This window comes from Notamacropus eugenii, chromosome 3 (genome assembly GCF_028372415.1).
Source record: "Notamacropus eugenii isolate mMacEug1 chromosome 3, mMacEug1.pri_v2, whole genome shotgun sequence".
Lineage (NCBI taxonomy): Eukaryota > Metazoa > Chordata > Mammalia > Diprotodontia > Macropodidae > Notamacropus > Notamacropus eugenii.
Genome location: NC_092874.1, coordinates 256,249,051 through 256,276,924, shown reverse-complemented (window position 1 = coordinate 256,276,924; position 27,874 = coordinate 256,249,051). Strand labels below are relative to the sequence as shown.

General features: G+C 39.3%; 1 protein-coding gene across 2 annotated transcripts in view; it reads left to right on the top strand.

Annotated features, from left to right (window-relative positions):
* The window catches only part of E2F7 (E2F transcription factor 7), a 54,743-nt gene extending 30,969 nt beyond the window's left edge, over positions 1-23,774 (top strand). The window contains exons 7-13 of one of the 2 annotated variants that reach the window (XM_072655439.1): positions 2,220-2,357; positions 5,726-5,911; positions 6,279-6,351; positions 8,036-8,534; positions 10,167-10,437; positions 19,056-19,453; positions 22,122-23,774. In XM_072655439.1, the coding sequence (XP_072511540.1) occupies positions 2,220-2,357; positions 5,726-5,911; positions 6,279-6,351; positions 8,036-8,534; positions 10,167-10,437; positions 19,056-19,453; positions 22,122-22,292 (1,736 nt within the window). In that variant the 3' untranslated portion in view covers positions 22,293-23,774. The remainder of the gene's footprint in view (positions 1-2,219; positions 2,358-5,725; positions 5,912-6,278; positions 6,352-8,035; positions 8,535-10,166; positions 10,438-19,055; positions 19,454-22,121) is intronic. The other variant, XM_072655438.1, reaches the window with a different exon arrangement.
* The last annotated feature ends 4,100 nt before the right edge of the window (positions 23,775-27,874 follow it).

The following is a 27,874-nucleotide window of genomic DNA, read 5'->3' as shown; positions in this document are numbered from 1 at the left end:
ACTTATGTAGCATTTTATATATGTTATGATAATTAGTATAATGATGACAATAATAATATCATTTATGTAGCACTTTATATGCTATAATAATTGTGGCAATGATGACAGTAATAATATTATGTTGTACTTACATGTTATAATAATCAGTATAATGACCACTTATATAGGACTTTATAAGTGGTGATAATTATTATGATGACAAAAATAATGTCATTTATGCAGCATTTTATGTGTTATAATAATTATTATGGTGATGATGACAGTAATCACATTTATGTAACACTTTATGTATGTTACAATAATTATAATGATAATAATAATGATATTTATGTAGCACTTTACATGTTGAAATAATTATGATGATAAAAATGCTACTGTCACTTAGAGAGCATTTATATATGTTATAATAACTTTCATAATGATAGTGATGGCAGTAATAGTGTTTTACATGTGTTATAATGATTATTGTAATGATGGTGATGACAGTAATAATATCATTTATGTGGGATTTTACGTATGTTACCTCATTGGATCCTTACAAAATCCCTGGGAGGTGGGTGCTATTGTAACCCCCATTTTATAGATGAGGAAACTGAGGCTAGGAGAGTGGTTGAGTAACTTGCCCAGAGTTCCATAGCCAGGAAACATCCAAGTAAGTGTTTGAACTCGGGTCTTCCTAATTTAGAGACCAACTCTATCCATTATGCCCATAACACTCCTTTGCTGCCACTTATTACCTAGTTAGGACAGGGCACCTTGATAATGAAATCTGCAGAGTACTCATTATTTAGAATATAAGCTCCTTGAAGGTAGGGACCATCTTTTGGCTTTTTTTCTCTGTATCCCCAAGGGCCTATCATAGAGCCAACATTTAAAAAACTGTTGATTGTTTGATCATTTGAAGTAGGTTACAGGTTGGAATGGCAAGGGTTAAAGACCCTTTATTCCAAACCCTTGTTTAACAGGTGAAGAAACAGGCCCGGAGGCAGGACACTTTGCCCAGTGACTCAGTATTAAGTGGCTCAGCCAGCATTTGAACCCAAGTGCTTGGACTCTAGATTTAGCACTTCCCTCTGCACCATCCTGCTGATTTAGTTTAGCCCCATAGGTGAAGACAATGGCAGTTAGCTCACTGAAGCCTTGGAACTGATTTACCCTACTCCTTTTCTTTGGTTTAGCATCCAGTTTCTAGTGTACCTTTGCAAGCTTACCTTAGGGAAGTGAAGAATATCTCTAGGGCTTGGAGGTAATACTTTCAGACAGTGACAGAAAAGTCCCTTTCACTCTATGTTCTGTCTTGAAGGAGAGTGGAATTACTACCTGTGTGGAATCACTTTCCCATTTAGGTGGGACTTTGCCTAGAAACCATCAATTGCGTAAGAAGAAATTGTTGCAACCTTATTTATCCTCCCAATTTTTGTGTGTTTTCTACTCTGAACTGAATATAACTTCCTGAAACGTTCTCTGGCAATTGAGTTTTTTAATCTCCTTCTGGAAACATGGGAAATTTGAGGGAATGCTTTTTCTCACTGAGGCAGGGGCCGGCATATGTTATAATGGAAAGAATAGATGAACTTGAAGTGCTGGGACCTATAAACCTGTGATCTTGTGACCTGAGTTCAAACCCTGGTCCTGTCACTTCCTACCTAAGTTTCAGTTTCCTCAGATGAGACAACTGGATTAAGTGGTGTCTGAGGTCCCATCCAACTGTAGCTCTACCAATCATAGCAGTATTGAGAGACTTCCATAGGACCTTCCATAGGACATTGGGGATCTCTATCATCCCTACAAAGCTGCTGCTCAGAAATTCCCTTCTTCTCTGTTAGAACTAGGAGGGCAGCCTACCAATGGGCTCTTTCAGAGACCCTAGGGGCCTGCTTTTGACAGTACTGTAAGTTAGAATTCCAATTTACTAGCAGTTTCTTTAAAGAATTAATTTTCCTAGTTGGTGTTTTTGCCTTTCTTTCCTGTTCTTCCCTTTTCCCCACTGCCCAGATGTATCATATAAGAAGTGGGAAGCTATTGGAATAAAAGATATTACAAATATTGTTCACTGAGTCCCATGCTGTTTAACACAAAGAAAGCTAGCGAGTGTGTACTTAAGTCCTGCTTTTCTCTGCCCAGGTTTATATAGTGCTATAGAAAGCTTCCCTAGGCCCTGAACCCAACAGTCCTGGGGGCCACTAACCATGTAAACATTCTTGGGTTTTATCTCCCAGCAAAGGTACGGAGGCTGTATGACATCGCCAACGTTCTGACCAGCCTGGTGCTAATTAAGAAAGTCCATGTGACAGAAGAGCGAGGTCGGAAGCCAGCATTCAAGTGGATTGGTCCTGTGGATTTCAGCACAGAAAATGGTAGGTTGGGAGCATGACTAGAGGCTTGTTTTATTTGTTATTCCAAACCAAACAGGATTCTTGTATTTCACAACTGTCAAGGCTGATTTTTCTCCTTACCCAGTCATGTGTAAAACTGTTCAGTTTCAGAATAACTTTAGAACTAGATTATTTTAAAAAATAATGTTTTATGGATGCTTTTCTTTTGGAGCAAACTGATTCATTGACCATGTGTGACAGTAATTGCCTAATTCTATGCCTGTAGTCCACCCCCCTTTTTCAGGAGAAGGGATAAATTTCATCATCTGATGTCTAAATCAAGAATTCTTAACCATGTTTGTGTCATGGACTGGTTCCCTATATCAGTGGAGTGAGTGAAGCCTGATAGACCACTTTTCACAATAATATTTTTAAATGCATTAAATAAAACACATAGGATTATAAAGAAAACCAATTGTGTTGAAATGCAACTATCAAAAAAAAATCTTTTTAAGTTCATACACCCAAAAGTAAGAATGCATGGTCTGGAGTCAAGGTTAGCCAACTACCATTTCCCAGTATCATCTGGTACCCCCAGCTACTTCTCCATTCAACACTCTCTTATGACCTCCCTGACACGCTGACCAGGTCTAACAGTGTCCACCACCTCTATACCAAGACGAAAGGGCTGTTTCATTTTATCATCTGCCTTCTCGAGTCATATTGGTCATTGTATTGAGCTGATTCTGAAGCCTTCTAACGTTATTTTTCCTTTACATTATTCTGGGGTTTGTGTTTTATTTTTCTCTCCAAATACACTAAGATTGAATAAGGCCCTCATTCACTTAGTAGCAGTGTGACCCTAGGCAAGTCACCTAACTCCAATTGCACTCCCCACCCACCCCCCAAAAAAGACTCAACAAGTGAGGGAAAAATAAAATTATGAGATCCCAGATCCGGTGTTTTCGGTCAGCAGAATCTTGGATTTCAGATCATAGTCCTTGTCAGATGTTTGAGCCATTAGCAATTGCAAAAGAAACATTGTTTTAAGTCTGGTTCCAAAGCCTAGGGTAGCAGAGTAAAGCATTATATTTGTGTTAAAAAGAAATAGAAACTTCCAGATAAGGTAAAAATTGCATTAACTGCTATATCATAACTGAAATGGAGAAGACTGAAATTGTAGGAACTTCTTCCTTTGAAAATCAATTTTAAAAAGTATTACATGGCATCATCTTGCCACACAGTAAAATCTTGAACTTAGGCTGGTGTTCTATAAGGGATCGGGGCCTGACTGTCATTACGATTGATATTGTAGAGTGTGGCTTTTCTGCTCAGAAAAACACAGAGTTTGCAGGTTTGGGTTTTTTCCCTTTTTTTTGGTAAGCTAATTTTGATGCTAACAATGGTAAATGCAACCAAGTTTTTTTTCTTTTGTTTTTTTTTTTTTTTATATTGTGCTGGTTTACTCATCTACCTAAAGCATCTATCTCTCTTAACCTTTTTGTGTATCTTGGATTCCTTTAGCAGACTGGTGAAGCCTGTGCTCCCATCCTCTGAATAATGTTTTTAAATGCATAAATTAAAATATGTAGGAAGAAGCTAATTACATTGAAGAGATATTAGACTATTTTTTTAAAAAATAAAACAAATTCACAGAATCCTAATTAAGGGAAGGGGAAATGAACAAAGAGGATATGGATGTTGAGAAAAAAATGGAAAATAATATTAGATGAGTAGACTAGAACTAGGTTATAGAAAGCCTTGAAAAGGCAGTTTGAAATTAATGTGGTAGGCAATAGGGAGCTATAGTAGGTTTGCAAGTAGGAGGGTTACCTGATAAAGTCAGTTTTTAAGTACAATTTGTCCTAATGATGGAATTTTCAAGAATTTTTCAAGTCTCCAAGGTAAGGAGACCAGCAAAGAGGGTATTCTTTAAGGCAGTCTGAAGAGGAGATTCTTGAGTTGGACTTTAAAGGATGGGAAGGAGTTGAACAGACCAAGAAGGGACAAAAAATTGTGTATCAATACGAAAATAAGTTACCCATTTTTTTCTTGAATCTAGTTTGTACAAACCTAAGAATAGCCGATAGTTGATTTTATTTTTGGTGAATACCCTTTTATTCTTTTTTTAATTGTTTCAAGTAGATGTTATTTTATCACTGTTGTTAATAATAGTATTTATATAGCACTTTTCAAATATTATCTCGTTTGATCCTTACAACAACTCTGGGAAGTAGGAGCTTTTCTTGTTCCCATTTTGCAGATGAGGAATCTAAGTCTTAAGAGCTTAAGTTTCTTAACCCTGGAGCACAAGGCTGGATTTGAACTTGGGTCTTCCCAACTCCACCGTCAGTGCTTTTTCATAGTGCCTCCATTCGGACCAAGACAGTGTGTGTGTGTGTGTGTGTGTGTGTGTGTGCGCACGCGCGCGTGCATGCCACATGTATGCGCATGAACATATGTGTGTGTGTGTTTCACTTAAAGCTGAGACAGTTATTTTCTCTCCATAGCAAACTAAATGTAAAAAGAGTCTAACTCTATAGGAAATCAATCATTTGCAATGTTATGTAAATTCCTCATCAGCGTATCTTCCCTGATTTTTAAGTTTTCTACAAAAGGATAAATTAAAGTTCTATAAAGAGAACAACTGCATTCTTTATCCAATTTACCTTTTCCAAGACACAAATCATCATATTCTCGTTGTGCTTTGTATCCGTAAATCTTAATGAAAGTGTTATCATTTTCATTTATGATTGCATAGGGCAATGCAGCGTTTGCAAACACTATCATTTGGGGCCCCTGAGTTTTAGCAAGAGATGGTTATTTTATATTTTATAGCCATCATCTACAGCTCAATTCAGGAGTCAGAATGATAAGGCTGTGACTGAAATGAGATGGCCAATTATACTTAGGCTCTCCTGTGGAGGAAAACACTTGTTCTAGACTTGTTCTGCTGTCCCTCAGGCACCATCTAGTTCAGCCCCCCTCATTTTACATATAAGGAAACTGAGGCCCCACACAGGTAGTGAGCCTCCTGGGACTTAAACGGCCACGTCTGCTGACTCAGCTTGCCTTAAAATGTCATTTTCTGCCTTGGGGGACAGGAAGTTCCTCGTGATCGAAATTGTTGAGCAGAGGCTGGACAGCTATTTGTCAGGAACAAAGTAGAAGGGATTCATGATTGGGATGAGGGTTAATGTCTGTGTGTGTATGCACACATATACATATGCATACAAACACGTACACATGTGTGCACACACATACACACACACAAATGTTCTCCATGTTCAGCAAATCCCTACAGCTGTGCTATCTTCTGATTCATGGTTTTGTTCGACTCAAGCCTTGTTGCTTCAATTGCAGTGAGTCTTGTCATGATAACGATGTTCTCAATTCATTCCTTTATGCAGGTGAACAGCTCATGGATGTTTCAACATCTGCGCTCCCAGAACTGAAAACAGAGCTGTGCTCCCCTTTCCAGGCCTGTGTGAAGCAGAGACTCTCCCGCCACAGCTCCTTCAATGTAATTCCTATTTCAGATGGGATCAAGAGGAAAGTGAGCTCAGAACCCAACAGCCCTCACCGAGGAGAACAAGGTGATTGTCTGAGGAGAGCCACACTATGCACAGTGCCTGGTGCATAGTAGGCCCTTAGTAATAGTGATGGATATAAATCTGCTCAGTAATAATAATTTTCTTCTTTGGCTAAAGGCTTTTTCTGCTGTTTTATTTGGAAAGTGACAGCAGGTTCTTAACAGCTGTACCACTGGAATGTAAACATGCAGCCGCCTACCATCAAGGTGGGGATGGACTCCATGGCCTCTGACCCCATCCTTTCCATCTCCCATGCCGTAGTGCTCCCGTGATACAGCGTTAGATTCTGATTGTGTAGTGGTGTCTCACTGAGGTTGTATGAGCAGCCTTTCTCAGGCCTTGATAATAAGCCTCCCTCTTTGCTTTGCAGGTTCAGATGAATATTGCTCGAAAATAGTCAACCTGGCAACTGCCTCCAGGCAGAAAAGAGATGAACATTCACAGTAAGTAGCCTTAAAAATGTATTTTCCATTCTAGGTTTTTTATTAGGAAGACAAGTTCAGATGCTGACTGTGGCACAGAACAGCTCTCTGACCGTCAGCCTGTCATTAAGTGTCCTCACGTGGAGAGTGGAGCTGGTGACACCTGCCGCCACAGGGGTCAGGAGGTTCAAGTGAGATCATGTTTTCAGAACATCATCCTGTGAATGCCAGTTGTTATTTTGGTATGGACCTGGGATGGAGAGGGTCTTCTGAACTCAGCTCATGGCATCACAGAGTTGGAGGTCACCTAGTCCAGCACTCCCCATTTTACATATGAATAAACAGACTTGGAGAAATCAATTAAACTCACCCACAGTCACCAAGGGGCAAAGCCAGAATTCAAACCCACATCCCCACATTCCAAATCTAGCATGAGCTCCTTCATGCCAGCTCACATCGGGGACATTTTCCCTGCCTTTAGTCTTGGATGAGATGGCTCCAGAGGAGAAAGTGAGGCTGGTGACTTTGCACAGTCCTCCCTCACTTACATCTAACAGTTCACTTGCAAGTCATGGCGTCATCTTCCTGATGTTCTGGTCTTCTTTGAGAATGAAGGACAAACAATGACAACCTGTCTGGGGTGCTGGCAAACTGATTTTAGTTTCTTTTATTAGTAGACCTTTGGTTTCACTGGTCGTAGTGAGGAGCTCCCTCTGATTCAGATGAGTACATGCCAAGCACTTTACAGTCTTGGAGAGTGGGGGCACTGAAAGATGGTGATACGTTATCCAGGGCCACACGGCCATAATGTATGACAGGCAGGCCTTGAACTCAGGTCTTCTCAGCCTCAAGGCGAGCTCTGTATTCACTACACCATGTTCCTTCCCATTTTTAATATTGTTTTTGTTTTGTCGTTTTCAGTTGTGTTTGACTGTTGGTGGCCCCATTTAGGCTTTTCTTGGCAAAGATACTGGAATGGTTTGCCATTTCCTTCTCCACCCCATTCTACAGATAAGGAAACCTAGGCAAACAGGATTAAGTGACTTGCCCAGGGTCACACAGCTAGATTAAATTTGAACTCAGGAAGTTGAGTCTTCTGACTCTAGGCTCAGTGCTCTATCCACTGCTCCACCTAGCTGCCTAAAACTTTTAACATTAGCCTGAGCAAAACTTCAAGATAAATCATTGAAGACACCTCTCTTTGCAAAAACGTGGGATTGCTTTGTGTGTAATATTGCATATAAAGGCAGTTTTTAGATTTGTTGGTTAGTTTTATAAAACTTTTTCTTCTTCTTTTTCTTCATTTTAGATTATTTTTCTTTATTTTAAGCAGGAGTTCTTAACCTTTTTGTGTGTCCTGTCTCCATTTGGCAGTCTGATGAAGCTTAAGGACCGCTTCCTAGAATCATATTTTTTAAATACATGAAATAAAATACAAAGGAAACTATATTGAAATACAGTTAAAAAAATTTTTTTAAATCACATTCCCATGTGTTGAATGTGATGGCTACAGTGGGAAATGTAAGTGATATCAAAATAAAAAAATATTAATAAAATTTATTTTTCAAAAATGATAAATTATCATTCCCCCCCAAAAATTACAGTCCAAAATTTAATTTCTTTTTGGATTTCATGCCCTGGGAGCATGTCATGGCTGTGTCATTACATATGTACATTAAAGTAATCATTTTCCTCTCTATTTCAGGAATCAGGGATATATCAGTAAAAAGATGATCCATTCATCAGGCAAGCACGACCCTGTTCCTCCTTTCCCAGGTCATCCTCAGGACTCAGAATATTGCTTTCATCCATTATCCCACCCAGTATTTTCTGTTGCCCCAGCAGATCTGTCACCAATTCACTTGCAGAATGGTCTTGATGGACATGTGGCTCTCGTACCCACTCCCACATCCTCCAAAGCAGAGAGCTTGAAGCCCCCTGTGTTCCCTAATCAACCTTTGGTCTATGTTCCCTCTGCTTCTCTCTTCATGCTATATGGCAGCCTCCAGGAAGGTCACCCCAAACCAGAAAAGGGCCGTGATACTCCTGAGGGGGCACAGACCTCCTCCTCCACCGCCGCAGAACTGTCAGCCCTCCCCATTGTGAGCTCTCACAAGCGCAGGTCTCAGGAAGCTCAGGAGCCAGCTGCTAAGAGACAAAGCGTGGAGATTGAGGATGGCCCACTCTCATTGGTATTGCCCAAGGTAAAAGAAAGAGGGGGGGACCCCATCTGCATCTCATTAGCCTGGAAGATTTTTTTTTAACAACCAAAGAAATGAATAAGCTACTGCTTTATATTGGAAAGGGGGTAAGGGGATACAAAGGGGAGGGAAGGAGTAATTAGACCTATCTGCCTTTACATTATTACATGTCCCTGGTACAGTTGGAGCTTAAATACACTTCCTTAAAAACCTATTTTTAAACAACTCCTTTCCTAAAAACTAAATTTGATGCTTAGATGATCCACTATTTCAGAGACTACCAGAGAGTACTTTTTAAGAAAAACCTTTAGAGAAAAGTCAGGGACAGCCTAAGAGCTGTAAAAGGGATTGAGTTTGTCCTGCTGGCACCCCCAAGGTAGAGCCAGCAGCAACGGGCGAAAGGTACAAAGGAACCAATTACAAAGGCCTGACATTGGGCGGGGTTCCCCAATATTAAGAGCCGTCCTGTGAAATGGACTGGCTCAGGTGGGAGGGCCTTCAAGAAACTGCACAATACTTGGTCAGATGTAGGAGAGGTTTGTCTTAATGTAGACAGACAGCCAGCGAGATCCATTCTAAGTCTGGGATTCTGTGAAATTGGATCATGAATATTTGAAAGGAAAACTCTGATTCACCTTTTTTTTTTTAATTTTTCAAGAATAAAAAATGAAGGAAAGATTTTGGAGATTGCAAAGTGACCTCCAAGAATTAAATGTCATTCAATCAACAGGCATTTATTAAGTGCTTACTGTGTGCCAAACATTCAAGGACTATGCTAATAATAAATCTGCTCTCAAGGATCTCACAGTATATGTGTGCAAATACATAGTTATATATGCATGCATACATATATGGATATATATGTATATGTATACATACACATTCTGTGGACATATATTCACACATATATAAATGTGTGTCTGTGTGTCGCTTGAAAAAAACTCAAGATTTAGGACAATCTCTTTCAGCCAAGTTAAAGGGTAACGTACGGCATAAGATGGGTTATATATGTTATTAGGATTACTTTATTATAAGAGAAAAGCAGTTACTGTGACCTAATGGATAGAGAATTGGCCTCAGAACTAGGAAGACCTGGGTTCATCTCCTTCCTCTGAAACATACTGTCTGTGTGACCCAAGGTTTAATTTAATCTCCCTGTTTTCTAGGCAACTCTTAACTCTATAAGTGTAGAGAAGGTGCTGACCCTGTGTTGGTAGAAGTTTCCTACATCAAAGAAGTCACCAGTTCAGTTCCTATCCCTATTGTAAAACTTACACTGTATCATTAAAAAGGCACAGCCAATTTGAACATTATTGTTAAAAAAAAAAAAATAGAGATGGATTGGAGACTTGAACCTGCATCTTTGTGGATCCAAAGCCAGCTCTCTGTTCACCACACCATGCTCCCTGTCATTTTTGCTACATTTTTGGTAAATGGCCTCTCATCAAACTACTGAGTTGACCCACAGCTGAGTTAGCACAGAGTGCAAATGGTTGCAAAAATGTTTTCACTTTTAATGCTGTGTTTTGAGGCTAGGAAGAGGGGGTAGATTGGTTGGTTGTTTTTAGTTGTGTTTTTTTTTTTTTGCTTTGTTTTTTAACTTTCATATTTGTTCTTTAATTTGATTTTGCTTAGAAACTCACAGACCCCACTGATGCTGCCTGTCCCAGGAGTGTTGGTAGTGTAGATCCCATACCTTTAGAAGCTTTTCAGGGGTGCTCAGGAATGCCCCTTGCTGAGGAGGCAGCAAGAAAAACTACAGTCCAGTGCCTAGCTACCCCTGAGAGGAGGAATCCTTTGAGAAATGCAGACATTGAAAAGCCTTCAAAAGAAAGAGAAAACCTCTCTGAAGAAAACACCAAAGATTGGTCTCAGCCACAATATTTTTATGTTCAGTCTGCACCTGGTAAGAAACAGGAAAACATTCTAGAAACCTTTATGTCTCTTATGTTCATATCTCTTAAGCTGGTGGGTGGATCTTTTTTTCAATTTCATTTGTGTCACCACAGGATTGTTAGGTTACTGGTCAATATGTGGCCTGAGATGCAAATCATCTCTTGACCTCCCTCCCGCTCCAAATCATGTGTGAGTTTACTCAAGACGTTACTCTTGAGGCCACATTTTTTTCTACCTTTAAAATTAAGGTAATGGTAGCTTGTGCTTCGAAGATATTGAACAGATCATTAAGATGAGATGTGAAAAGTCAGTTAGCTAATAACCATTTATTAAACACTAATTATATGCCAGGTACTGTGTTCTTTTCTGTAGGAAGCTTAACTGAATTATCTAATCCAGCAGTGGGAACCTGAATCCAAACTGGATTCAGTCAAAGGACCTCACTTGAAGTCCTACAGGGCCACATGAGGCCTCAAGGCCGGAAGGCTCCCCCCACCTCTCTACCCCCCAATAATCCTTATTCTAGCAAATAATGCCAGCTGATCATTAACGTTCCCTATAGACCCTCTTGACCCAGGACACACATTCTTGAAACAACATAGTGAGATCATTTAACACTACTCTGTGCTAACATTAAAGCCCAGACTTTCTAGAAACCCATTTCTGAAAGATGAACAAATAATGAGCTTGAAACTATTCCACTTGCCAAGATATCTCATTAACATTCCTTAATTTCCACATCTGTGACTTCGGTATTTGTTATTTTTCATGACTTAAAGGAAGTTTGAGGCTTGCCTGACATTGGCACTTTCCTGCTGAGCCAGATTGCAGTCCTTCTTAGCCTTGATGCACGATCTTTTAACTTGTTTTATTCACTATGTACTATTAGCATTCTTTTCTTTTTAAATTTTGTTTTCTAAGTCCTCTCCTTCATCTCCTCCCCAACCCATTGAGAAGGCAAGCAATATGGTATCAGTGACACATGTGAAATCATGCAAAACATTTCCATGTTAGCCACGTTTCAAAAAAAAAAAAAAAGAATAAAGTGAGAAAATTATACGTCTGTTTGCACTCACGCAGTTCATCAGTTCTCTCTGGAGATGGATAGCATTTTTTCATCATGAGACCTTTGAAATTGTCTTGGATCATTGTATGGATCAGAGTAGCCAAGTCTTTCTCATTGGAGCATTTCTATTACTGTACACAATGATCTCCCAGTTCGTCTAACTTCACTTTCTATCAGTTCATATAGGTCTTGCCATATTTTTCTGAAACTGTCCTCCTCATCATTTGCCACAGCACAATAGTACTCCCTTCATAGTCATGTGCCACAATGTGTTCAGCCATTCTCCAGCTGAAAAACATCCCCTCATTTTCCAGTTCTTTCTTCTTGTCCAGTCATGTCCAACTCTTGGTGATCCCATTTGGGGTTTCCTTGGCAGAGGTACTGGAGTGATTTGCTGTTTCCTTCAGAAAATTGCCTTCTCATATCCTTTTGACCATTTATTAATTGGGAAATGGCTCTTATTTTTATAAATTTGTCTCAGTTTTATATTCATTATATAGTGGAGAAATGAGGTCTTTATTGGAGAAACTTGCTCTAAAAAATTTTTACATTACTTCATCATCTATGGATCTTATAGCAAAATGTAGTTTCCCTGATTATCCCTTTTATTTAGGTCTGTTTTTGCTTTTGCTTTGCCTGGGATCATGATCTCTACCCCTGTCTTTTTTACTTCCACTGAAGCCTAATAGATTCTGCTCCAATCCTTTATGTTAACAGTCTGTATGTGTGTGTGTGTGTGTGTGTGTGTGTGTGTGTGTGTGTGTGTGTTCTTCCCTCTTTGAATTGATTCTGATTAAAGTGAAGTTTGAGCACTGCCTGCCACCTTTCTTCCTTCTGTTTTCTTCTATGCTATAAAAGCTTTTCCTTGTGCACCTCTTTTATATGAGAAAATTTTCCCCATTCTACTTCTCCCTTCCCTTTTCTCTCAACACATTCCTCTTTCCCACCCCTTCATTTTTTTTGGAGATCATTCCAGCATAATCAACTCATATTCATGCTGTCTGTGTAGACTCCTTCTTAATAACTATAAAGTTCTTAGAAGTTACATGTGTCATCTTCCTATTTAGGAATGTTAACAGTTTCATTTTATTGAGTCCCTTATGGTGACACTTTCCTGTTTACCTTTTTATGCTTGTTTTGAGTCTTGTGTTGGAATATCACATTTTCTGTTCAGCTCTGGTCTTTTGGTCAGGAATGCTTGAAAGTCCTTTGTTTCATTAAATATCAATTTTTTTCCCCTTGTAAGATTACACTCAAATTTTGCTGGGTAAGTGATTCTTGATTGTAATCCTAGCTCCTTTGCCTTCCAGATTATCTTTTTCCACTCCCTCTACTCCTCTCACATGAAGCTGCTAAATCTTGTAGTTATCCTGACTGTAGCTCCATGATACTTGAATTTCTTCTTTCCAAATGCTTGAAGTATTTCCTCTTTGATCTGGGAGCTCTGGGATTTGGCTGTAATATTCCTGGGAGCTTTCATTTTGGGGTGTCTTTTAGGTTGTAATTAGTGGATTCTTTCACTTTCTATTTTACCCTCTGGATCTAATATATCAGGGGCAGTTTTTCTTGCTAATTTCTTGAAAATAATGTCTAGGCTTTTTTTTTTTTTTAATCATGGCTTTCTGGTAGGTCAGTAATTCTTTTTTTAAAAATTTATTTATTTTTAGTTTTCAGCATTCACTTTTATAAGATTTTGAGTTCTAAATTTTCTCCCCTCCCCAAGATAGCATGCAATCTGATATGGGCTATACGTATACAGTCATATTAAGCATATTTTCACATTAGTCATGTTGTGAAAGAAGAATCAGAACAAAAAGGAAAAACCATGAGAAAGAGAAAACAAAAAAAAAGAGAAAATGGCAGGCTTCGATCTGCATTCAGACTCCATAGTTCTTTCTCTGGATGTGGATAGCATTTTCCATAATGAATCTTTTGGGATTATGTGTGATCAGTAGAGCTAAGTCTAACAAAGTCAGTCATCACACAATGTTGCTATTACTATGTATAGTGTTCTCCTGGTTCTGCTTACTTCACTCAGCATCAGTTCATGCAAATCTTTCCAGGTTTTTCTGAAGCCTGTCTGCTCTCACCATTTCTTATGGAAAAATAGTATTCCATTGCATTCATATACCACAACTTGTTTATTCATTTCTCAACTGATGGGCATCCCCTCAGTTTCCACTTCTTTGCCACCGCAAAAAATGCCACTATATATGTGTTATATATATAGAGAGAGAGAGAGAGATATAGATATAGATATAGATATAGATATATTATACATGTGGTTCCTTTTCCCTTTTCTATGATATCTTTGGGATACAGACAGTGGTATTGCTGGATCAAAGAGTATGCACAGTTTTACAGCCCTTTGGGCATGATTCCAAATTGTTCTCCAGAAGGGTTGAATCAGTTCACAACTCCACCAACAACACATTAATATTCCAATTTTCCCGTATCTTCCCCAACATTTAATCATTTTCCTGTTTTGTCATGTTAGCCAACATGACAGGTATGATGTGGAACCTCAGAGTTATTTTAATTTGCATCTCTCTAATCAGTGGTGATTTAGAGCATTTTCTCATATGACTATAGATAACTTTAATTTCTTCCAGTGAAAACTGCCTGTTCATATCCTTTGACCATTTATCCATTGGGGAATGACTTGTGATTTTTATGAATTTGACTCAGTTCTCCATATATTTTATGAATGAGGCCTGTATCAGAAACAATGGCTGTAAAAACTTGTTTCCCATAGCCCAGTAATTCTTAAATTGTCTGTGACCCAATTTCCAGGTCTCCTGTTATTGTTGTTGTTTTCTTTTTTTTTTTCATTTTTTGACTTTGATTTTCTTCTTAATGTCTCAAGGAATCATTAATTTTCACTTGCTGAATTCTAATTTTTAAGGAATTATTTTCTTCAGTGAGATTTTACACCTCCTTTTCCATTTGTTCTGTTCTGCTTTTTAAGGAGTTCTTTTCTTGAGTGCATTTTTGTGCCTCTTTTACCATTAGACCAGCTCTGTTTTTAAGGGGTTATTTTTCTTCAGATTTTTGGAGAGCATCTTTTGCCAAGTTGTTAATTCTTTTTTCATAATTTTCTTGCCTCCTTGTTACTTCTTTTCCTAATTTTCCTCCACTACTGTTATCTCTTTATTTGATTCTTCCAGGAATTCTTATTGGACTAAGGTCCAGTTAGCACTTTTCTTTTAAGCTACTTTGAGTTTATGTCTTGGTCTTCCCTGTCACTATAGTAGCTTTCTATGAACTAGTTTGTTGTTGTTGTTATTTGCTCCTTTTCCCAGCCTATTTATTGACTTTGGATTTTATTTTAAAGTTGGACTTTGCTCACCTCAGGATGCAGAGGCACTGTCCCAAGCTTTAGGCTTTTTCATGCTGCTGTTTTCAGAGCTTAGTTCGAGGGGTCTACAAATGTTTCATGCTTCCAAGATGGTATGATCCTGGAAGAGATTTGGTCATTTCTCTCCCAGTCTGCACTCTGGTCTTTACCCAGGAATGACCCTCAGGTACCTACAGCTGCAAACACTTGCGCTTCTCTTTGCTTTGGAACTATGACCAGGGCTGCTGATCCCTTGTGACTGACTCCCAGCTTTCCTGTCTGCCTGCAATCCAGTACTGCATATAAGCAATAGAATGGTCCATCAGTGCCAGTTGTACCAGTGCCAGCGAATGGTTCCCCCACTAGTTGTCTGACAACCTTCCCATGTCTAGGCTGACAGCTCCCAAAGCTGTTGCTGCTGCTGCTTTGGCCACTGTTGCTGCCAACACATGTGAGCTCTAGAAAGGCCTCTATCCCAATGTCACAAACTTCTCCTGTTGACCTGTTTTTAGGCCAGGAAAATGTCTCCTCTTGACCTTTTGTTTGCTCTGCAGCTCCAAAATTTGATTTGAGACATTTTAAAGTTGCTTGGAGGAGAATGTTGAAAGAGTTCAGCTGGGTTGCCTCTAATCCACCATGTTGGCTCCACTTCTGTGCATGATCCTTTATCAGTGAACAAAAAATTTATCCCCAACTCAGGGATGACTGTCTCCAAATTTATCTGGACCATGTCAGACACACATTCTTGCCAAATTCTACTTAGGAGCAACTGAGTAGCCTGGTGGATTAAGTACTGGACCTGGAGTCAGAAAAACCTGAGTTCAAACTAGCCTCACAAGCTGTGGGACCCTGGGGAAATCATTTGTCTTCTGTCTGACTTAGTTTGGATAATAACAGCACCCACCTCCCAAGGGTTGTGGTGAGGATCAGATGACACATTTGTTCAGTGCTTTCTAAGCACAATGATGTATAAATGCCAGCTGTTACTGTTGTTACTTTCCATTATGGTGGTACCCCTTCACCACTACACCAACAAGTGCATTCGTGTGCCTGTCCTCCCACAGCCTCTCCAGCAATTGTCTGTTTTCTTTTTTTAGTCATCTCTGCTCATCTGCTGAGCATAAGCAGATGGTCCTTGGTCAGCCTATTCTCAAAGCCTTTTCAGCTTGATAAGACCTTTCATTTCACTGACCCAGCCCCCACGAACTGATTTTCACCTCTGTGCTTCCACCTATTAAAGTAAGACTTGAGTAGAGATCTATAGTACTTGCTTCCATTATTTTAACTTAGAAATTCTTCACTAGTTCATTTATATTTAACTTCCCATCTCTAAGGGCTAAAAGGGAAATGAGTTTAGGATTATAGATATAGATCAGCAAAGAGACCTTATAGGCCATCAGTCAAATACCCTCCCACCATAAGTTTTTTGGGGATTTGGTGGGTTTTTTTGTTTGTTTGCTTAGAAATAAGGAAAGTGAGTCTCAAAATGTAAAGAGAAGATTTTAAGATCATGCTGATTAAGATCATGATGATCATTAAGATCATCACTTGGAATTGGAATCCAAGTCTGTTTTTTTATTTTTTTTATTTTTTATTTTTTTATTTTTTTTATTTATTTTTAATGTTCTACAATCACTACCATAAAACTTGGATTTTTACCCCCCCACACACCTACCACCCACCACCCCCCTCCCTCCCCAAAACGGCTTACAATTCTATATAGGATCTACATATACTTTCCTGTTGAATACATTTTCACTATAGTCATGCTATGTAGACGAACTAAAATAAATGGAAGAAATCATATAACAAATCAAAACATAATACACACACACACACACACACACACACACACACACACACACATGATCTGCTACATTCTGTGAATGAATTCCATAGTTCTTTCTCTGAGTGTGGAAGGCATTTTGCCTTAGAAAACCATTAGGAATTTTTTTTAAGTTCTTGTGTTATTATGAAGTTCCAAGTCTACTAGAAAAAAACTCTCACATACTGTGGTTGTTGCTGTGCACAAAGTTCTCCTGGTTCTACTCCTTTCACTCAGCATCAGATCATATAAGTCCTTCCAGACCTCCCTGAAGTCTTCTTGTTCATCATTTCTTATGGCGCAATAGTATTTCATTACATTCATATACCATAATTTATTCAGCCATTCCCCAATTGATGGGCATCCCCTTGATTTCCAGTTTTTGGCAACTACAAAGAGTGCTGCTATAAATATTTTTGTACATGTGGGACCCTTTCCCATTTTTATCATCTCTTGGGGATACAGTCCTAGTAGCAATATTGCTGGATCAAAGGGTATGCACATTTTTGTAGCCCTTTGGGCATAGTTCCAAACCACTCTCCAGAATGGTTGGATGAGCTCACAACTCCACCAACAACGAATTAGTGTTCCAACTCTCCCACATCCTCTCCAACATTTATTATTTTCCTGTTCTGTCATGTTTACCAATCTTATAGGTGTGATGTGGTACCTCAGAGTTCTTTTGATTTGCATCTCTCTAATCAAAGTGATTTAGAGCATTTTTTCATATGATTATAGATATCTTTAATTTCTTCCTCTGAAAATTGCCTGTCCATATCCTTTGACCATTTATCAATTGGGGAATGACTTGTATAGTTGTACATTTGAGTCAGTTCTCTATATATTCTAGAAATTAGGCCTTTATCCCCGAGATTAGCTGTAAAAACTCTTTCCCAATTTACTACATCCCTCTGAATTTTGGTTGCATTGGGTTTGGTTGTTCAAAAACTTTTTAGTTTAATGTAATCAAAATTATCCATCTTGCATTTCATAATGCTTTCTGTCTCTTCTTTAGTAAAAAATTCTTCCTTTCTCCATAAATCTGATAAATACACTATTCCTTGCTCCTCCGGTTTGTCCATGGTATCAATCTTTATACCTAGATCGTGTACCCATTTGGATTTTATTCTTGTGTACAGTGTCAGGCATGGGTCTATGCCTAGTTTCCGCCACACTGTTATCCAATTTTTGTCAAACAGTGAGTTCTTATCCCAGAAGCTGGAGTCCTTGGGTTTATCAAACAGGAGTTTACTATATTCCTTGCCTACTGTGTCTTGAGTGCCAAGTCTATTCCACTTGTCTACCCTTCTGTTTCTTAGCTAGTATCAAGTGGTTTTGATAATTGCTGCTTTATAGTACAATTTGAGATCTGGTAGCACTAGGCCACTTTCCCTAGCATTTCTTTTCATTAGTCCCTTTGATATTCTGGACCTTTTGTTCTTCCAGATGAATTTTGATATTATTTTATCCATCTCTAGAAAATAATTATCTGATAGTTTAATTGGTATGGCAATAAATAAGCAAATTAATTTAGGTAGAATTGTCATTTTTATTATATTAGCTTGGCCTACCCATGAGCAACTGATGTTTTTTCACTTACTTAAATCTGACTTTATTTGAGCGAAAAGTGTCTTGTAATTGTGTTCATATCAAGTCTGTTTTGATATGAAATTGTGTTCGTCCTTTGTTTTCAAAGAGGACCATGACATCAGAGAAATAATGATATGACTTGCACTTGACTTGGTTTTGAGTGAGGGAGGGCTGTGCAGGTCACTCCTCCAGAGCCATTTGGGCTGATATGAGATACTCAGATAGGGAAGAATGAAAGAAGGAAGCATTTATTAAGCACCTATTATGTGCTTTACTAATATCTCATTTAATTCTCACAACACCCTTGGTGTGGTTATTTATCCACATTTTATAGTTGAGGAAATGGAAGCCAACAGAGGTTAAATGACTTGCCTAGGGCCACACAGCTAGTAATGTCTGAGGCCAGATTTGAACTTGGGTCTTCCTGATTCCAGGTACAGCACTCTATTCACTGAGCAACCACCTAGCTGCCTCTAGATAGATCTGAGATGTTCCCAACTTGGGACTTCATGCCAGCAATGCAGATTTCTGCCCATTTTATGCAGATCCTACCCACATTTTCCCATAATTTCACCACAAGGGATCCACCCAAAAGGGTGGAAGCCTTCCTCAATTTCTCCTAAAATCACAAAAAGTATCAGTTGACAATCCTGGCTGCCTATCTGTCCTCACCCTTGACCTGTAATTGGCCTATCTTTCCTTGTGACATCTCTCCTTGGTGGAATCCCTTCCTCCTCCTGTTCTCCTTTAAAGTGCCTCATTGTGCCTCTCTGAATACTAAGTAGCACTAATTCTCCTGTGTTATTTTAGGATTAAATGGTTTTAATTTCCTGCTGCCGGCCCACCAGGCTGCCAATGCTGTTGGACCATCTCCAAGTCAGTTGACTTCTCTCCACGTTCCATGCATGGTTGTGCCATCCACAGCCCTGGCCCCGATGCCTTTTTTCTATTCTCCTGCAATCAACAGTCCAGTGCCTTCTTCTGGCCCAGTGAATTTTGGCTTGCCAGGCCTCAGATCATCAAGTCAGGTTCTTGTTGGCAGCAATGTGGTGAATCTAAAGACATCCAAAGCCCCTTCCACAGAACCACAACATCCAGGCCAGTCTGCAGTTCATCTAAGCCCAGGGGTGTCCAGATCCCATAATACAATCACGCCAGATTCCCCTATTTGCATGGGGCATCCAGTAACAATTATGAAATTACCCCAGGTAAGGTACACTTTTACATTAATATACATTAATTTTACATCAATTAATAATGAAAAGTTTTAATTACAGAAAAGCTGTTGTTTTCAGAGATGGGGGAAACAAGTATTATCTTCCTGTGAACCTTCTGGAGGGAGATTGTCAGGACCCAGGCTGGGGTCAGCCATGCCAACAAATGCTGTTCATAGAATCATAGATTTAGAGCTATCAGGACCAGTACCCTTATTTTATAGATGTATAAACTGATGCCTAGAGAGGTTAAATTATTTGTCTGCTGTCATACAGCAAGTGAGTCTCTTGAGAATAAGATTCAAACCTAGCTCTTCCTAAATCCATGTATAGCTGCTTATCTAATACACCCCCACCCACCACCCCATGTAGGTTACCTCTCTGGCTTTTATATATTTATGAGTTACTATTCGTAGGATTGTAGCTCTAGAGACACAAGGGACCATCAGGATCATCTTGTCGTGCCCGTTCATTTTATAGATGAGGCAACTGGGGCCCAGAAAGATGAAGCAATTTGTTCAAGGTCATACAGGCAATAAATGACAAAGCCTGGATCTGAACCCACCATCTCTGACTCAAAAGTCCAACACCCTTTGAGTTTCCATCACCTCACCAATATAGATCCCAAGTCTTTCGCACTTTCTCCCCCCATAGAATTCTCATTCACATCTTTCTCAGAATCTAAACCATCCACCAGAGTTACTTTGTGGTGTAGAGGCCTTCTGGTGGGTTGTTTTTAAGTATTTCAGGGGTATGAATATATTACTTGGGCATCTGTCACCTTGATGGATATTGGGTACACTTCAAATCTATGTGCATATAAACCGAAAAGAGTTTACAGTGGGCACAGGAGACCAAATAAACTCTATACTATAATTCTGAAAAAGCATGGCCACTTGAAAGAAGTGGTAGATTTGGAGTCCTACAACCCAAAGTTCAAATTTTGGCCGTGCCACTTATCTGTCACTCTTGATAGGAGGTCGCTGCAACTGTGGTGATAGTAACAATGGCGAAGATATATATAGCACTTAACTTTGTGCCGGGCACCATGCTAAGCAGTTTATAATTATTATCTCATTTGGTCCTCAAAACAACCCTGGTGCTATTATATATAAGCCCGGATTTGAACTCAGGTCTTGAGGATTACTTCAGTAGTATGGCAGCTCATTGATCACTAGATAAAGCTTCTATATTAAGAGTATCAGCATTTTTAATAATAAAATAATTCATTGACAGTCTCAGAATTGTGTAATTCTTAGCGCCTTTTACCCTCTTTTCCACCGTTCTGCTACCACCATCAAGGTAAAAGCAGAACACAGCAGCCCAGGACTGAGGGTTGATTTGTTTATCTGTAGTATGGGTAACCACATTCAAAACACAACATTATCTATTGGCCAACTTTCTAGTGATGAAGGTCTAGCTAAGTCAGTCTTTGGAACTGGAGACATTAAATGAAGTCTGTCCCTAGGCCCGTACGTGGGTGAGAGCTGGCATAGTCTTCAAGAACCAGAGTAGGAGGATCTGTATACCACTTACCCCTAATTATATGGTGTAAAGGACAGAAAACTGGACTTGGGTTCAATACTTAATAATTGTATGACCTTCATCAAGTCAATTCTCTCTGGCCCTTTGTTTCCTCATCTGTCCAGCGGAGATGACAGCAGTACCTACGCTTACAGGGTTGTGAGGAACAAATGAAGTGCTGTATGTAAAACATTTTGCCAAGCTTAAAATGCTGTATAAATGGGAGAGATCACTACTCTCAACTACTGGTTCCAAGATAGTATACTATGGAGGTACTTTGTTTAAAGTAAAAGTTTTAAAAGGTGCACCCTTTCCCCCATCCTCCATGTAATACTTTGGATCCATGCTTTTAAAAAAATTGTAATAACTGCAGCTCTCACACACAGATATACATGTCACTTTAAGGTTTGCAAGGTGCTCTGGGTACATTACCTCATTTGATACCTACAAGACCACCATGAGATTGATCCTTCTCAAGTCATCCTCATTTTACAGATGGGGAAACTGAGGTTGAGGTCACTTGCTTCATCACATAGCTATTAAGTGGCAGGGCCAAAATTTGAACTTTGGGTCTTAGGACTTCAAATCCACCACTTCTTTCAAGTGGCCATGCTTTGTCAGAATTACAGTGTAAAGCTTATTTGGTTCCCTGCACCCACCATAAAATCCTCTCAGTTTATATGCACATAGATTTGCAGTGCACCCAATATTTTCAAATTGTTTCTTCCTAATTCTTACCAATAAAGGATCAACCCCAGTCTTCAATCATACCAGCCACAGGAATATGCAAAAGCAAACTAATAAAGAGTAGAAGTTGCCCCAGAGATTAAAAATTAAGGTTTTAGAGGAGGCAACACATGTATGAGAAATGAAACTGAGAGCAAGTTTTATGTTCTAACTATCTCTTCATTCTGATTTATTCTAATTCTAGTGGTAGGGGAGGGGTTGCTTTTTTTTCTAGACAAGAGAGTTATTGCAACAGCCTTCCAGCAAGTCATTCAGAGACTTTGAAGGCTAGTTCCTATTAAGAAAAAGTCTTAGTATATAAGGGAGACTGGTTTGACATTCTGATTCATAGGTCATGTTGCACCATGATGGTTATGATCTGACTTGACTCTTTTTTCTCATTTCTAAATAGTCACCGGGCCCAGTGACACCCAAGAGTATCCGGCCGCCATACTGCGAGACCTTCTTCAAAACTCCTGGTAGCCTTGGAGAACCTGTGACTTGGAGAAAAATCGAAGGGAGTCAAAGAAATTTAAGCTCTGCCCAGAGGAGACTACAGATATCCAGTGGCAGCAATGATTAACTGTACCATGGCCAAATGGAATGGGGAAATCCACCAGGAATCTTAACACTTGGTACAAGGGGCATGCTAGTCCCTAATGGGCTGTTTATACTATAGAGCTTAAGAGTATCATTTCCCATTCTCCTCCACTAGTCCTGTTAACTCTCCCTTCTTTCAAGTCATCTGTATTCCTGAAAGTCAGTTTTTTATTAACTGCTCATTTAACAGCCATGTTTTCAAACACTATGCAGCAGAGAAGGCATTGACTCACGGTTGTGATTTTAGCGTCTTCTTGCTCCTAAGTCAATTGAAGAGGCTACCAGAGTCTTGTGGTTTGGGAAAAGGTGAGCTGTCCAGCACTTAACTAGGGTAATCATTCCTTACTTTACATAGACTCCACTTAGCCTGAGTAAATCTGTGGTAAAACCAGTTACTTTCTGCAGTTAAACACACAGCTGCTCTCTGAGTCTCTGTCAGTTAAAGTGTCATCTACACATTCTATTTTCTTATTTATTTTGCTCCTGAAATGGGACTTAATGGGAAGAAAAAAAAAGTTTACAACTACAGAAAAACAGATTTTCTCAGGGCATGACTACTTGAATGTTAATACTATTTCCTCTGTAATTTGCCCTATACTTAAAAATCCTAATCACCTCTGGATGAATGTATACATGTGAAAAAACGTTAAGACCAGAATAACTGTGAAGAACATGCTATGATATATGTAGTATAAATGAATTGTACTAACATTATTATGCAGGTAAGAAATGAGATGAACACCAGGAGGGCAATAGTTAGTGCCCCAGTATCCATGTGAAAAGTTAGTTTTTGGTGCTATGTTTTCCAATCCCATACTTTCAGTTTCCTTCTCTCCTCCCACCAATCCCATCCCACCCACACCCCATCACCACCACCACCACAATGTGAAATGTAGTGAAACAATTGGGTGCGAATTCTTTCTAGCACTTTTTCCTTAGGTCAAATGAGAAAGGTAGAGATTTTCCTTGTAGGTCTGAGGGGAGAAAACTTGGGATGTTTTGCCAGGTATCTCAATTAGGAAAATGACTTAAGATGGCTAAATGGGTATAGGAAAAACCAGCACTCTTCTTTGACTCATTTCTTTATTCTTGCAAGGGGTAAAGGAGAGAATAGGTACCTTGTAATTAAGCATCTGAGAGTACTCAGACAAGCGTTGTTTGATATTCTGGAGGAGTAAGAATGGTTAGTTTACAGGAATTGAATATATCGTCATAAACAGTAGTCCAAGTGCCTTTCTACTGTATTCCTCTGATCAGCCACATAACTTTGTGATATAACAAGTACAAAGATACCCAGAATGGTGCTGCTTATTCCTAAATGTGCTGGTATTTATCTCATTCCCTCTTTAGAATAGATTTATCCTTTTTTCCTTACTATCTTATATTTAGAGTCCCCTAACCTGGTCCCAATAAAATGTTGTCCAAAAAAAAAAAAAAAAAGAATTAAAATATTAATTTAACTGACTCCGGGAGTCTAATTAGCTTTTTATTAACCAATCCAATTCAGCAAGCCTTTATTAAGTGCCCATCCTGTGCCAGGCACTACATTAGGTGCTAGAGATACCGAGACAAAAATCAAATAGTCATTCTCAAGAACTTTCATTCTACGAAGTAAAACAGGAAAGTAATAGTCATCTTAAAGCCTTCATGGTAGGCGGCTGCATTAAATAAAAATGCCAGTTTTTTTTTTAATTTAATGTATTATGGACACTACACTTTTAAAGTTTACATGATTCTTTTTTTCTTTTTTATTCCCTCTTTTGAATATCTCTTAGAAGCTAAACAAATAAATAGAATGCAACATGTTTGTTGCTATGAGAAATATGAACTCTCGGAGGCCAACAGAGCCCAAGTGCTTGGAGAGAGAGAGCGGTGTGGCGTAGCAGCCAGGGGGCCAAGGTGTGTGACACCTGGGCGAGTCGCTTCATTTCTCCATGCTACAGACAACTCTCTAAAATGACACGTTGCTGAGGTGTCAGCCTGCCTTGGTAGAAGGAACCTCTCAATGAAAGCACAGGTTCAGTATCTATCCTACCACTGATTGGGAGAGAAATGAACCTGAACTCATAGAGAATGATTTGACATCATTAGGTAGATAATGTGACATACAGACTGTAAATCTGTACAGGGTACAAGTTTGTTTTTCTCATAGGCCAAGTATAAGATTTTCTCCCTAACATTTTCACTGAGATGGCCTATATTTTATATTAAAACTGTTTCCTTCTCTCTGTTCCCCCCAATCTTCCCCCTCTACTTGGAAACTCACCACTTAGTATCCTTTCTTGATTCCTTTTCTATCTCACTTTGTATCTCTTTCCTGCATGGTGTGCCTCTAACCACAAGGGATACAACACATAAGAAGGATGCCTGGATCTTGGGGGATCCTGAGAATCTCCTATCCCATATCTCTCGCGAGGGATAGCCATACTTGGCAACCTAATTCCAGAACATGATTCCTGAAGTATCCAACAAATGTGTGGGCTTGATAAAAGAGACCACAGAGGTGTTTACTTTGGGGAACAGTGCCTCCAACAGAATACCTTTTAGTACTTGAGCTGTTGAACTTGATTTGGGGGAGTTGGTTTTTGTTCATAGTGAAGAAGCAATGGCAATCTAAACTCTATCACTGTATAATGTAAAAGGAAAAAAAACGTCAGCAATGCTGCTAGGACAATGCAGTCTTCGTATTTGCACTGAGGAAGGTGCGCACACGGCCCAGGGTTTGCGAAACCCTTCCATTCTGGTACAAGTGTTGGGGACGTAGCTTATATACTTGAATCTACCGACCAAGTTTACATTTCTCAATTTCTTTTTAAAAGGTGCTATTTCTATATTTAAAAGAGCTGTATTTTTTTCTCCTCCATGTAAAGCTGCTTGCTTGTTTATATTATTGCACTGCTAGTTTCCTATAGTTATTAATGTTATTGCTGCTTGTAACTTTCTTCATATCTTTTCTCCCTTTCCTTCCTTCTCCGTAGCTATGTTCTTTATAATTGCATATAATTTTATTTACTACAAGCACACTGATTTTTTTTAATTCTTCTAGAAAAATATTCCGCTTTGTGAAATAGCAATTAAAAAATTTGAAGTAAGAAGTGGTTTGGTAGTGGGTGTTTATTTATATTTGTTGAGTGTTTCCTTTGGTTTTTCCTAATGTGATGGAAAATTGGTTCCCATTCCCTTTCGTGTATTCAAATTTCATTGTAGTATAGTAAAATAGGACTAGACTTTAATAATAGGGACCCCAGGTTAGAATCCCTGCTCTGCCACTCACTGTATAACCTTAACTTGGCCCTTCATTTCTTCATCTGTAAAATAAGGGGGTTGAATGAGATCACTAACTCTTAAGAGGCATACTAGTAAGTTCTCTGTAAATGTGTTTATTGATTTTTTCATTTTTTTTGCTCTTTCTTTAGCTCTTCCAAGAATTCTTGTTGGGCTTGTGTCTAATCTGCATTTTTCTTCAAGTCCTTGCTTGTATTTATTTTCATGTTGTCTTCTGAGTTCATGTCTTGATCTTCACCATAGTAGCTTTTAATGATCAGGTTCTTTTTTTGTTGTTGTTTGCCCATATTTTCCAGTCTTTTTTTTTTTCCAACCTTTGTGTTAAAGTTGGTTTCTGCTCATCTAAGGGGTGGGAAGTCATTGTCCCAAGCTTGAGGCTTTTTCATGCTGCTATTTTCAGAAGGAATCTGCAAGTTTTTGATACTTCCAAAGTGGTACGATCTGGAGAGAAGTATGGTCACCTCACTTTTGATCTGGGCTCTACTCCTTACCCAGGAAGGGCCTCTGCTCCAAACCATAAGCACTTCTCTGCAACCCAGAACTAGATAGTGGACAATGGAGTTGCCAAATGGGGTCCATTCCTGTGCATAGGGCTAAAACAGGGGTCTCTTTTAATCTCTTTCTGCCCGGGTGTCCAATCCCCTTACTGAGCAGTCAGAGCTCCCTATGCTGCTGTTGCCACCATCACTTCCTCCAAGGCCCACAGCTGGTCTTAGCTCTCGTGTGCTCCAGGCCAACCCCCACATCAATGTCATCAACTTCTTCCTCTGATCTCCTAAATTCTCCTGGGCCGGAAACACATTTCATCCCAACCTTTCGTTGGTTGTACTGCTTTAGAATTTGATTTTAAAGTTGTTTAGAGGGGAATGTTGAGGAGAGTTCAACTTGAATGATCCCTTTACCTTTACTCAAGTGCTATAAAAGATCTGGGATTTCATGACTGCAAGCATTTCTACAGTCACTTTTGCTGATTGTGAGTCCTGATGAGTTTTTTGTTTGGGCTAGACCTGTAATTTCACTGGGATGGTGACCTCCAGATGAGAAGAGTCCTCCATCAATGCATCCACTCTGCAACTTAAGAGAGTTAATTGCTTAGGGCACTGAGAAACAGGCTTTGAACTCCAGTCTTCTTGAATTAAGTCATCTCAGAAGTTAGCTAGGAGGGTCCTGGAGGAACACCAAGCCCACCAAAGGCAGAGAACCTCATAGTTGACTACTCAGCAACCTTTCTGACCAATGTGACCTATACTTCTTTTTAGAATGAAAATATTTTTTAAGTGATTCCAACTATGTATTAAAATACCTTATTATTCCTTTCGTCTAATTGTCTTAGAGTACAGTTGTTCAAAAGAAAAAAATAAGACCACAAAGGACTGTAAAGAATCCTACCAACAAGGCTTATTCCATACTCTAAAGGAAATGGTTCAGAAATAATAGTTTCACTCATATTGGAATTTCTTAGAATAACTTAGATAGTTATGGGTTAAGACCCATAACAGTTGCTCATTAAATACTTGGTTGATTGGCTAGAAGAAGGGAAGACCAGAACCAGAAAGAGGCAGCCAAGGAGTATAATTAAGCAGCAAGCTACAAAGATAGTTGCTGCCTTTACATCAAGCAAGGTCTGCACCTTAGAGACCAGAGGTGGAATAGGACTTCTTCAAGACAGTCGAGTCTGGCCCATTAGCAAAGATGGAACTGGAAGGAACTTTAAGGCCTATCTGGCCCAATCTTTTCATTTTGTAGATGAGAAAACTAAGGCCCAGGAAGACCGCTTAGAGTAATTTGCCCAAAGTCACATGAGTGGTGAGCAACAAAGGTGAGATGTGAACCATGGCTCACTCATTAGAGAACCAAAATATTCCTAACCCATCAAAAAATTTGTTGAGCTGCCATGGTCAAAAGATGAGAGGAGAAAGTGAAACAGACTTTGCATGCACTGCTTGGACCCCCTGTGGCAAATTTCCCCGCACAGCCATGGATGGGTTTTGATCTGCAACATTGGAGGGAATCGCGTTTATTAGACCTATGTGAGTCTTTGATTATGTATGGGCAGAAAAGGCAGCCAGGTTTCAATGGATAGAGGGCCAGCCCTGCAGTCAGGAAGATTCATCTTCCTGAGTTCAAGTCTGGCCTCAGGCACTTACTTATTAGCTGTATGACCAGGTAAAGTCAATTAACCCTGTCTACTTCAGTTTCCTCATCTTTAAAATGAGCTGGAGAAGAAAATGGCAAACCACTCCAGTATCTTTGCCAAGAAAACCCCAAAGGGGGTCACAG